General features: G+C 28.9%; 1 protein-coding gene across 5 annotated transcripts in view; it reads left to right on the forward strand.

The window, feature by feature from the left end:
* fab1 (1-phosphatidylinositol 3-phosphate 5-kinase fab1) overlaps positions 1-13414 on the forward strand; it is a 150432-nt gene that overhangs the window by 109818 nt on the left and 27200 nt on the right. For all 5 annotated transcript variants that reach the window (XM_035371031.2, XM_085818746.1, XM_035371032.2 and 2 more), the window contains 8 exons: positions 1788-1959; positions 2322-2500; positions 2597-2710; positions 2864-2972; positions 3076-3187; positions 5801-5888; positions 5992-6073; positions 9569-9905. In XM_035371031.2, the coding sequence (XP_035226922.2) occupies positions 1788-1959; positions 2322-2500; positions 2597-2710; positions 2864-2972; positions 3076-3187; positions 5801-5888; positions 5992-6073; positions 9569-9905 (1193 nt within the window). The remainder of the gene's footprint in view (positions 1-1787; positions 1960-2321; positions 2501-2596; positions 2711-2863; positions 2973-3075; positions 3188-5800; positions 5889-5991; positions 6074-9568; positions 9906-13414) is intronic.

Raw genomic sequence — 13414 nt, forward strand, 5'->3', positions numbered from 1 at the left:
TATTGCAAATAATGGAATTTTGTGTTTTGTATTGAATTCAGTAATAAATTCTCTTTAAAATGATGTATACAAGTTTGCATTTTGCGAAATGTAACATTTTCTATAAGCATACAAAGTTCAAAAACATTTAATTTATTTTTATTTCATTTTGAACACTGGCTTAAATGTCTAAATTTTCTACTCTATGTCATATAAGTGATAGTGAGAGAAAGCATAGCTTGACAGAGTGGAAGAGGTACGTGACATGAAAGTTCTGAAAGTAAATCTCTTAAAAACTCCATAGTAGGATGAAGAAAGAAATACCTTCAGTTTTAGGAACCTCATGGAAATCTAAACCAAAGAAACAGAATCAAAGGAAAATTTGTGACGTTAAAAAAGTGTATTTAGGGTACTGCAGTGAAAAACAATTATAGCATAAAAATGTGCTGATGAATACTAAACAAATTATAAAAATAAAGAAATAAGACACCCTGTGTTATACCACAATAAAAAGAATTAGAAAGCAGGATTAGCCTTAATTTATTGATAAAAATGGAGTTACTCAATTAAAACTAGAGAAGCACTTGAGGGATAGAGTTAAAAAATGCATTAAAATTATTTAAAAACAATAAAGTAATGAAATATTGACTTAAATATCTAACATTTTGTAGTATGTGTCATATGCTTTTTTTTTTTAATAGATCATTTATAGATTTTTTTCAAGCCCCAAAGAGTATTCTTTTAATTGAAATCAACATTTTATTTTTCTTTCCAAATTAAATATTATATTTTAAATACCTCGTATGTATTAAAATATACTTGATTCCATCTTGATTAAAAATTTGTATTTTATTTTTTTTAACTGAAATTTATCATAACTGGGGAAAAGTTAAAACAAAAATAATCAGCACTTTAAATTGGTAATGTGAATTGAATTCTGCTGGCAATAGGAATTTGAAATGCTTGCCTCTTTTTAAAAAACAAAATAATGTCCATAGAGCATCCCTCAAGTTATTGAACTTTGGTAATGCTATTTTTCAAATTCCAGTCTGTAGCATATGAAGATTATCAATTTGTGAATCTGAAATAAAGAAAAAATTTATTCCATACCAGATTTGTGGTAATTATGTGTGCTCTCTAACTTCTGAAATGTGAAGCAAAAATTTTGAGGGGGAAGGAATGCATGATGAAACTATGACCATCTCTGTCAAGGGCTTCTGTTTGCAAGATTAGCACCATGTTTTGTTTAAATGCTATAAAATTTTTGTATAGGATAATTAAGGGAAATTTTAACATCAAAATTAAAGTCAGTTTAATATAAGAAATTATTTAATAAATTATTTAATTACATCCTCATAAATGATGGAAATTTTTTGTAATAATCAGGTATATTTAAAAGTTCAGTACAGTATATTGATTTTTTTTTAGTAGCAGATGTATTCCTTTATCAGAGATAATAAATATTTTATGTTATTTTGTTCCTGGAGTTTTAGTTTCTTCAGAGTACTAAAAATTCAAGAGTTTGTTATCTTAAAATGAAATGTTAATAAGTAAATATAATAAAACAATTTTTATATTTATTGATCAAAATTCTTATTTGAAAATATTTTCTTCTCACCTGAAACATTTTTATACTGAAAGTTCAAGAGGTAGTTATCTTGAAATGAAATGTCAATAAATAAAAATAATAAAATGATTTTTAGAACATCTGTTGGTCCAAATTCTTAACTGAAATATTTGCAATAATGTGCACGTGTTTAGCATGTAAATATGTTTGTAATTTTAAAGTTTTCTTTTTGATTCTTTAGGTCAAGTTATGTATGTCCCAGCGCTTCTTGTGTTACTCCAATGACAGAACATGTTCGTAAATTTGTACATGGATCAGGTTGTGTTCATATACTTCTTCATGAATTGGGTACAGGTCTTCAAGCAGCAGAAAATAATATATTAATGTGGAGTTGGTGTCATAAGTGTAAAAAAGTAAATTTTAAAATTGATATAGGATTTTTTTTTCTCTAGTAACCTAATGATCTTAATAAGTTTTATTATAATGATCTTAATTATTAATTTGTAGATGATCATATTCAATTATTTAAAAATTAACTTCTTTACCTAAGCAAAAAGATATTTTTGATCTTGAGATTCCTTTATATTTATAATGCACTTTAATCTGTATTGCTTGTTGCAGTAATTAAAAAAATTGCATTATTTTCATAAAGCTTAAACTTTTGCTGTTTAGAGCTTTTTATGTTGTACTATATTTTTATGTCTGTTTTGTAATTTTTTCATTTTGCTTCCCCCCCCCCACCACCACTATTTGACCAGTTTGCTATGCATTTCAGGCAACACCTGTAGTTTCAATGTCTCAAGACACTTGGTCATTTTCTTTTGCAAAATATCTGGAATTAAGATTTTATGCTGATGGTTATAAAAGACGAGGCTCTAAAGAACTTTGTTCGCATTCTCTTCATCATGATCACTATCAATATTTTGCAAAAAATCAGCTTGTGGCAATTTTTAAGTGAGTATTTTAAATTTTCTGCTAGAAGATTTTAAAAACTGCCATTCCATATTTTGCTGAATCCATTCAGATATTCTAAATAATTTCTCTTTCTAGATATACTCCTGTTTTTATCTGGGAACTTGCTTTTCCTTCTTTCATTATTAGTGTGCTTGACAAAGCTATTCCAGTTACATCACTTATTGAACAAATAAAAGTTATTGCTATGAAGTAAGGAAAATTGTTTTAAATAAATGAATATTTAAATTGTATTTAATTATAATCAGCTATACTTCAGTTGTATTAATTTTGTGTGCAATTAATTTTGTAAAAAAAGTGCTTTTTAAATGCTGCAGTCATACTAATAAATGATATTTGCTTTAGAGGGCATGCAATCTATAGTGATCTGCTAGCCATGTTATTCGCTTTGCGCAAAGAATATACAGGATCAAGCTCTGAAGATTTTGTTGATGATATGATAAACATGCTACAGGTATTAAACATAGAATGTTTTTTAAGTTTTTATATTTATTTATAATAATTACCCTTTATCTATCCTTAGGCAATTTTCATAGAGTAATTTTATCTTTTAATAGCTTGAAATGCCATCTTTTCGAGGTAAAATTGAAGACATCCAGCTTAGATTAACATCACCAACCTTAGAAACTTTGAAAATCAATTTAGCTGAAGATATAGATAGAAATAAAGGTAAAAATAAGGTATATTACTTAACTGAAGTTTCTGCATTTAAAGGAAAAAATTTGATTTTTCGTGTGTAGAGTGCATATTTTTTATAAATAATAAGTGTATATAATTACTTCCTGTGTGTAGCATATTTTTATATATTCCAAAAATAGGAAAAAATATTTTTTAGAAATTTAGTGTTGTGAATTTTTATGATCTGTGCACTTAACAAAAAATGTATTTATAAAATAATATTAACTATAAAAAATGTTAATTAGTTAATTCTGGATGAAAGTTCCATGATGTGAATTTAAATATTTGTTGGTTGATGAATAAAATGCATGCATCTGCTCAATATTTCCAAGTAATTATATTTAAGAACTGTTGAGAGTAGAATAAAAGCAACTGTTAAACAAGGATAGCACAAAAGCAACTTAAATTTGGTTTGATTTTTCAATTTATTTTATATCATTAATAAAAAAATGTTCTAAAGTAGCAGCAGCAGGAGAAATTCATATATTGTAATTCCGATATATATATATATTAGATATCGCTTGGTTGTGATACCTGTTAAGCTTCTGCCCCAATTTTGAGGGAGAATTACCTTGGAGAAGGATAGGTCCAAGGGTTTTTAAACCCTTTTTCCCTACCGCTAACCTCTCAAGAGAACATTCAGCTTGTTATGTCCCCTTGTCACACAGAATATGCTTACAAACATCTAAGCCTTCTGTAAGAATCGAACCCGATCCATCAGTATGGCAGTCAGTGTCATTAACTATTATGCCAGCTGGGAAACATTACGTCTAATACCAAAAATAAATAAGTAATAAAAATAAGATTACATAATTAAATTATAAGATAAAAAGTAAGGTTAAAAATAAGACTAAACAAATAGAATGGGCAAAAACATAACTTTACCATACCTGTAAGGAGATTTGACACATAATTGGAAAGGAAAGGGAAGATATTTTATTTTTTGTAAAGGGATTTGCCCTTTATAAAAATGTCAGATAACTGCTCTTTGGGATTTATTCTCTCCCCATCGTGTCTCTTTTTGTCTGTCAGCACCACAGAACTATGCTTGAAATTCCAGAATTCTTAATTACTAAACATTTTCCCAATGTGATATACTTTTTCCTCCTACATTTTAAAATGTTTCATGTTTGGTTTTAGAACATTATTTTTCCTTTCATGAATCATTTTTCCATCTTAGAACATATACACAATAGAACAACACACTGTTAGCATTTTAAATTGATTTAAAAAATATTTTATTTAATTTTTTAAATGTAACCTTGAATCAAATAATAGAAAGAAAACATGTAAGTTTTCTAAACTGCTAATGCTGTCTTTAAAAATATGTTATATGAATTCATATTTATCAATTGTAACTCCTTTGCTTATTTTTTGCATTGCATTTTAATAAATTAAAAATATACCACTGAAGAATTTTTTAACTTGTATGAAAAAAGAAAAACATGTATCATTCATGGGCTTCAAAGTTTAAAAATTTTTTATTTCATTATCTGTTTGCTTTAGCATCATTTTCAAGTAATATGTTTTTATAATAAACTGTTTCTAATTTTTGAAGAGTTTGCCTTTGGATGTAAGTTCTTTTTTCTAATTAAATGTGATTATCTTCCTGATGAATCTGTAACATAATTATCTATTTAAGAAAAAAAATTATTTAGATTTGGAAATATTTAATAACTTTAAATTTAGCTCTATTTTGTATGTAAATTTATACCTATTATTTATTTTTGCAAATATTAATCTTCTCTCTCTTTTAAAGTTACTGATTCTAAAGTGAATTTCAACCATAATTAAGCTATTTAAATAGGATTATTCCTTAATAAATATTTAGTCTTTAAATAATTTTATAGTAATTCATTGTATATTAATCTTAATTTTTTGTGTGTGTTATAATATAAAAAGTTAACATCTTTAATGCTTTTGCAAGAATAAAATAGCTTATATTGTATTTATTATGCCTATATTTTCGACATTAAAGATTAATTCAAATATTGCAGCTTTTTAAGTATATGATGCATCATTTGAGTTTTATATAGCTAGGAGAGTGCAGGACTTTGAACTCACCAGTTTTCTAAAATTCTGCATGCTAGAAGTGGAATTTAATGTGCATATCCAAATGAAGTACTAGCATGTACCTTAGCAAGAAAATCTAAGCTTAAGTCAGATATCCATAACATATCAGTGTAGTTTTTCATATTAGTTCCTTAAAAATATTTATCTTGAATGCTTATTTTCTTTCAGATTTAAAAAAAAAAAAAAAAAAAAAGTATTATTTTTTTTTAATACTAATAAAACCAGACTACCAACATCAGGATTTGAACTGGAGACCCTTGGTTCTTAGTGTTAACAATTCTTTGCATCAGTATCAAGGAAGTTAGTGAGAAAAGAAACTGAAGTAATATGAATGTTGCTTATAACTTTAACCTCAGTTTTCTAGTTTCTTTTCAGTGATGCAAGCTTTAAGGTTGCATATATAAAATTACTTTGAGTTGTTTATAATCTTGCAGAGTTTGGGCTAAATTTGTAAGGTCATGTGCTTCTCTTGTAAGTTTCTTTGTAACATTTGAAATTCTTTGCATTTAACATCTACATTTCTTCTGCAAGATGTCTGTAATTTTATGTGGAAAATAGAAGATCAGATTATTTTGTTGAAATATCACATAGCTGAAGTTGCTCATGTGTGGAATAACAGGTATGTATGTGCAGACATATATATATAAATTCTAAACTATTTATGAATTTGAAATTACACATTATGTCATATAATATTCTTACTACTATATTATATGATTTAGAATTCAAGAATTTATATCAGCTAGGAAAAAGGAACAAAAATTGCATTCAAAGCTTACACCTCAGACCAGTAAAACATCTGAGGTAAGAAATTTTAAACCTTCTATTCATGAGAAATATATGCAGACAGGATATGTTTCAATGATCCAAAAGACACGCACATCAAACTTTCAAAATCTGTAGAAATTCCATGATAGTAGTGAAATTTAATGTGCATATATCCATATGAAGTATCTAAGCAAGAAAAATAGAAAAATCTATATATCTATAAAAGGATATTAATGCAAATTATTTGAATGCCTGACACCATTATTATATTTTTTAATCTCTAACCCAGGACATATTTTTGAAATTATTTAAAAGTCTTAACAGTTTACTGAAACATTAACCTTTATTTATTCAGTAGTATTTTTCACTAGATATGATTTTTCCAGAAATGGTTTGTTTGTTTTATTACATCATAAAATTCACAACAAGAACATTCTGAATTAATTTTCACATTTACCAGATGTTTAACAGTAGATACTGAAAGTCTACCCCTTTCTGCATGCCAAATGTTCCCCATAATTAAAAAAATTCTTTCAACTGAAGCAGAAGTCCCAGGCAAAGACACTGCAAACTCAATCATTTTTAAAATATTGCGACATAAAATATCAGTCTTTTGAAACACCTTAAAAATTGTTTTCCTTTTTTCTTTAATAGTATCTGAGACTTTTTCAGAACCTGTACCCAGCATGCACACCACGAAGGCATGCTAAAAAGGCTGGAGAAATTAATATGTACTGTCTGATGTTTTGAAACTGAGTTCATGTCTAGCAGTGTGATATGAAAATGCAGCACACTCTAGATCACTTTTATTTCTATTTATTATCTTTGGCTTTAAAAAATGTCTTGTATGTTTGCTGAAGTAGTAACATTAACAGGTTTCCTCCTATGTTTAGCTTTTCTCACGTGGTCTTCAGCATCACCTTTTCTTTTATGTGCAGCAGAAAATTCTCCAGTACATAGTGTGCAATATACAGGTTCATTGTTACTGTCATTACATAATTTCAAAAATTTGTATTCCTGTTGGTGGTTAACATTAAACACACATTTTCTTTTGCCCATTGTTATGATGAGATAAAAAAATTAATGGAGATATAATCATCAAAATCGTCTAGGCGAGTTACTTCACACACAAAAACAACATAAATACATTGCCCGCTGTTGTATTGCCAAAAAACTAAGTAAAACATGGGGAGACCGGTAGCCATGCCTCCGTCAGAATCGACGTCGGTGCTTGCTTGAAGATTGGCTGAGTGGTGTGCAGCAGTAAGATAATTTTAAAATGCGAGACCAGATATATAGATCTAAAATTTAAGAAAAAAACTCACTAATAATAAAATTCACAAACCTTAGACATTTTTGCAACCCCAGACATTACCCCGGACAACACTAAAAACTGGGACATATGGTAAGTCTACCTATAAACTGTTAACAGTAATACATGACTTGAAATTGAATTTCCAATTTATGTTGTTAGCTTTAAAAATTGTTTGTTTGGTGCAAGATAAAGAACTTTTCCAAGCAGGAGGAATTTTTGTTATTTAGTATTACTTCATACTGCATAAATTTGTTTGTGATGCCTCATATTGTCCATTTTGGAGAGATTGGTGTCCGCTTTGTTTCTTACAATTCCTGAAATCAGGTTACCAAGCGGAAAATCATTACTTTGTTAGGTTAACAAACATTTGGAAAAGTCACTTTAAATGCTTCAATAATATTTGGATAAAAGTTAGTTCAAAGTAGTGCCAAGTCATAAAAATTCATTCTGTTTGGGGAAAAGTCATCTCCATCTTGCAACCAGAAAAAATGACTTTTAAAACTGACACATTAATTCCAACTGAAATTTCAAGTGATGTATCACGTATAGCAGTGGAGGCATATAATCCATTGAAACAGTTTGCCATTAATATCCATTTTGAAATTTCCACAGTTTTTGAAAGTGTTTACTAAGGCCAGAAGTGGAGTCATTTTATCACGGAGGCACCTAGCAGGTTTCCACTATTACTTCCTGCGAGGGAACAGACGATTTATATCCTTGCCTTCTCTGGGATTCGAACACTGAGCCATTTGGTATCGCAGTCAACTCCCCTAACCACTATACCGTCTGGGCGGCTATTTTTGAAAGTTTGACATGTGCAACTTTTGAATCCATACACCATATTTACGCTAGTGTTTCCCCCTTTTTTTTTACTAATTTTTATCATAGAGAAATCGAGAGGGGAAAATTATGTAAATCATTTAATTTTGGAAAGACGTAATTATAGTTAGAACATAAAAAATTAAAATTTGTCAGGGATAAACTACTAGTAACTAACAACTATTATTTTTTAAAAGAAACCTACACAAGGAGAGAAAAATATGCCAATAAGAACAGAATCTTCTGATATTATGATGGCTCAAGTTCATCCCTTGCAACTTTTTTAAACATTAATTATATGCAGTATTTATATCATCATAATTCAGAAAACTATTGACATACAGGAATATTTTATATATAATATTCTTACAAATTATATAAAATATCAGCTTATTTTATGAAAGGTAAATGTAATATGATTCATGTAAAAACACTAAGTTATGAAACAATTGAATATTTGTTAATATCTTTGAAGTGTATTGACTTGTTAATTTATACCAGATATTGCAATTTATGAAACTGTTCTAATAATTCTAGTAAAAAAATATGAAATTCAGTGAAATCTCATGTATTTCCTTCTATTCTTCGGAGGTATGAAATAAGTCTGAGCAGCCTTACAGCCTGCTTTGTGTATAAAAAAAAGATTTTGCACAACATTATATTCTTCCACCATTTTTGCATCACTTTTATATGCGTTTATATTGAGTTGTTTTTGTTTTGATTAATAGCTGTTTGCATATAACATAATGTATCAACTATGTTTCTGATCCTTTATAGTTGTACAAGCCTGCTTCCTGAAGGTGCTAATATAATGTCTTCTGAACTTGCTTAGCTGAGTGCACCATCACTGGATGAGTTTTATGGGCATTCTCATTTATTGATGCAAATAAATGCCACATAAGCAATCCAAATTGTCACAAAGCTGAGCAATGTACCTTATGTATGTTTTGGAGTGTAGATTTCCTGTGCATTTTAGACTACCATGGCCATTCATTCTTTGTTCTTATCATTCCCCCATCTATTAAGTATCTAATCATCTATCTAAGAGGTCCATGTTAAGCTTTAAGATTGTTGAACAATTTTCCTAAGCGCATGAGTTTTCCACCATTTTCCTAAGTGCATTTATACAGAATTTTTTTCAGTTTGTTCCATTGTATCTATTAATTTTTCAAAGAAAGCTGTAATAATAATTTTCATAGATGTGCGTCTTTTTCTCAGTCAATTAAAAATTTGCATTTAGTGTCAAGTTATAATTGTGTATGTTATGTTAAATGCAAAATGGGACAAATTTTATATCATATTTTATATTCAATTTTTCTATCAAATTAAATTTAGCATATTTATCTTTCATAATAAGTAAATATTTATTTGTCACATTAATTAAATTTCATTCATAGGAAGACACAGTTGTAAAAGGCAATAGCCTATCATCTGAGGAGAGAACTATGGAATTGGCTGAATCAAATGTTGTGGATACCGTATGCTCAGAATTGGAACATGTTTCAGCTGAAAAGATAGGTTTTGAAATTAAACTTGAAAGCTCAAAACTAATGAAAAATCATTTAAAGAAAAAATTCAGCAAATTAACAATACCAAAACGTTCTTTGTCATGTGAAAATATTACTGAACTTGTTATGCCCATATCTTCAGAATCTACTTTAGTTAGATCTAAAAGTGAGCCAGAATGTTTTATTTGTCTAGCAGAAGAATTTGACTTGAAAAATAAGTTTGATAGTAAGTACATTTTTATTGTTTCCATATTAACATTTATGTATATATATATATATACATGCAGGCAAACATATGTAATAATATAAATTATTATTAATAGTGCTGTTTAACTTTTTTTATATATATTAACATTTTTTATTTGTAAGCAATGACATTTAAATACCATTTTTTAAAAAATCTAAATATTTCAATAAAAAACAGATTTTATAGAATTACTTTTGCATGGTAGGCTTTATTGCAAAACATGCTCAGATACATAGTAACATTCTGCAGCCCAAGTTCATGGGCCCATGGGGGAAGGAGATATGTAAGATAAAAAATATGTAAATCAAAATTTAAATTAACAATAGCCCATAATTCTCTTTTTAATTTGGATATTACCTTCTCTTTTCTAAAAATAGTCATAACTTTTTCTGGACTGCATCATTTCTAGATCAATCCATATAAACTTTCTCTTAATAAGCCGACATCTAAAATGTAACTGTTCTGAAACAAGCATGATTAATGTGACTAGTTAATTGTGGCTGCAAAATATTTAAGTATGATAAAAGAAATATGATTTAACTCTGTTACTACTGCATCTTATTGCATCTATATCCAAGTTTCTTCTCCATTTCGGATTTGCTATTCATAGTTTAACACCTGTCTGCATCATTCTCCAAATCATTCAATACACATACACACATACATACATGCATATGTATATGAGTGTGTGTACAGTATAAAGTCCAAGATCAGGACTTCAGCAATTCCGGATTTAAGAATTTTCTAGATTTTAGGTCATCAGTTTAAATCTAGTAACATGATATGTGGAAAATATAAAATTAAAACTATGAAATAGTTGTTTATGAAACAGTGAAGCATTTATGGTCTTATAGGTGTAATATCTACTTGTTGAGTTTTTGTTATGACAGCTGAAATATATGCAGGAACCAGACAGGAGAAGGGTTAAAGAACCCTTTATTAAAACTCTTTCAAATTTACAATGCATCGACTTGACGCTAACAAATTATGCCTCATTCAGGTGATAACTCAATGAACAAGAAACTAAACTAAAAATTCAAAGATATTTAACAAATAGTAGAATTTATCTCCAGGGTTCAGATATTCCTGTTACCTAAAACCACGTCGAAGTCTAGTGGCAGCAAAGTAATAGCTGTTACACCATTTTAACCAGCAATAAAAGCAGAACCAGAAGCTCATGCTACAAAGGTACAGCACTTGCCCACACTCTCTTACTTTCCTTTCTAGAACTCAGTATTTAAACCTTTTCTCCAAAAGGTAGAATTTGCATTATTTCATGTGCTCTACCAAATTTAAATATTCTGGCATCTACAATTAAGGGAATGAAGGCTTATAGGAAAGGAGTAAAATATCCTTATAGGAAAGAAAGTAAAAACTTAAATTGTTATTCAAAATAAATATAAATCCGTACATAGGAATCAAAATTTACATAAAAAGCTCAATATTTATTTGTTTGCTTTATTAACCATTTCTTTTAAGTTTTTTAAATTATTGGGAGTACGAATAGGTGTCTGCCATTGAAAAACAATGGCACCACAAGTAAGTTATGATTAAAATTTTCTGATGTAAAACATCATATTGTAAAGTTGGACATCTGCTAACAACATAATCTTGAAATATTAGCGATTTTTATCAGCATCATATAATTTTTTCATGCAAATATATCGAGTTTTGAACCGAACGAGTGCTGTTTGGGGGAACTTTTGATTAGCTTCTTTAATTTAAAGAAATCTGGAGCCAAGGTGTCTCGATTGCTTGTAGAAGCATATGGTGAGGCTGCCTTAAAAGAGAGAAGTTGTTAATGAGTAGTATCAAAAGTTTAAAAATAGTAAATTTGACATCAAAGTGAAAGAGCGGAGGGATGAAAATGTACGAAGATGCAAAATTGGAGGCATTATTGGATGAAGTTTCATGCAAAACATGAATAAAACTTGTACTAACATTAGGAGTGACTCAGCAAGCAATCAGTTTCACATTGTTTAAAATCACTGAATTATTCAAAAGCAAAAAAATTGGGTTCCATATAAATTGAAACTGAGAAGCATCAAATGACAATTTTTCACACATGGAATGCTGCTTGCCAGGCATAAATGAATGGAATTTTTTTATCGTATAGTCACTGGTGATGAAAAATGGGTTGACTACAATACTCCAAAGTAGAAGATATTATGAAGACCACCTGGCCATGCTTCAATATCTACAACTAAGCCAAATATTTTAATGGGGGAAAAATCATGTTGTATATATGGTGGGATCTACTTAGCGTCATGTACTATGAGTTGCTCAAACCAAATGAAATCATTACTAAGGCTCTTTATCGAACACAACTGATGAGACTGAGCTGAACACTCAAATAAAAATGCAGCCATTACTACTCTAGACAGTACAAAATTATTCTTATGTATGATAATGCATCCAAGTGTTGCATCGCTGGCCAAAACCTACTTGGAAGCATTCAAATGAGAAATTTTCCCCTTCCTGCTGTATTCATCAGACATTGCTCCTTTTGATTATTTATTGCTTGTTTCGATTGTTGACACATGGCCTGTCTGAGTACATCCTATGAAGATACCAAAAACTAGATTGATTTATGAATAGCCTCGAAAGATGAAGCTTTCTTCTGATGTATCTGTGTGCTGCCAGGAAGATGGGGGTAAAGTAGTTGCTATCAATGAGCAAAACTTTCAATAAAGCATAACATATAGTTCTTTAACAACAAATATGTAATTTTTGAAAAACAGGTGAAACTTATTTGTACTCCTAATACCTAATATAATTTTTTGTTGAATTGCAAAGTTCTTGTAATTGCTAAGTCAAAAATTCCTATTCCTGTTGAATTGTTAATAGAAATTTTTTTCATTCTAAACAACCTCTTTGAAATTTTTTTCACTTTTGTTATAGTTTAGTTTTTGCATTTAGATACATATATTGAGTAGTATTTCATTTTAGAATAGATTAATGCTTAGCTAGCACGCACTATACACTATTGGCAGTGTATCATTAGATTAACGACTTTGATTCATGTTGTTCCACTAAATTTTATCTTAATTCTGCTACCTGCTGTATAAGTTATCCCTAAATTATATTAATTATTTAAGTGATTCTATCCCACATATATTTCAGACTTATCTGAATAACAAATCAGTTACTCTTAATTCATACAGCACTAAATATAATTATAGATACTAATATTAATAAATGTTCATACAGCATTAAATATAAACACTAATATTCATACAGTACTAAATATAATTTAGCTTATGAATATTATTTACAAAATCTATTTTTTCCAAAATATAAGTTTCCCTTCATCAGCAGACTCAATGCTTCGCAGCACATTTGACTCAAATCCAATTGTTTTAGACATTGCTTCATGAATCATTTCTCAAGCAGCCACGAGTTGTTAATCATGCAGTGATGAAAGCAAAAAATAAAAGAAATTGATTGCCTAGTTGACATCAGGGATATAAGTTTCTCAGTAATAATTA

This window comes from Stegodyphus dumicola, chromosome 6 (genome assembly GCF_044657685.1).
Source record: "Stegodyphus dumicola isolate Sdum_Otavi_A_Nest chromosome 6, ASM4465768v1".
NCBI lineage: Eukaryota > Metazoa > Arthropoda > Arachnida > Araneae > Eresidae > Stegodyphus > Stegodyphus dumicola.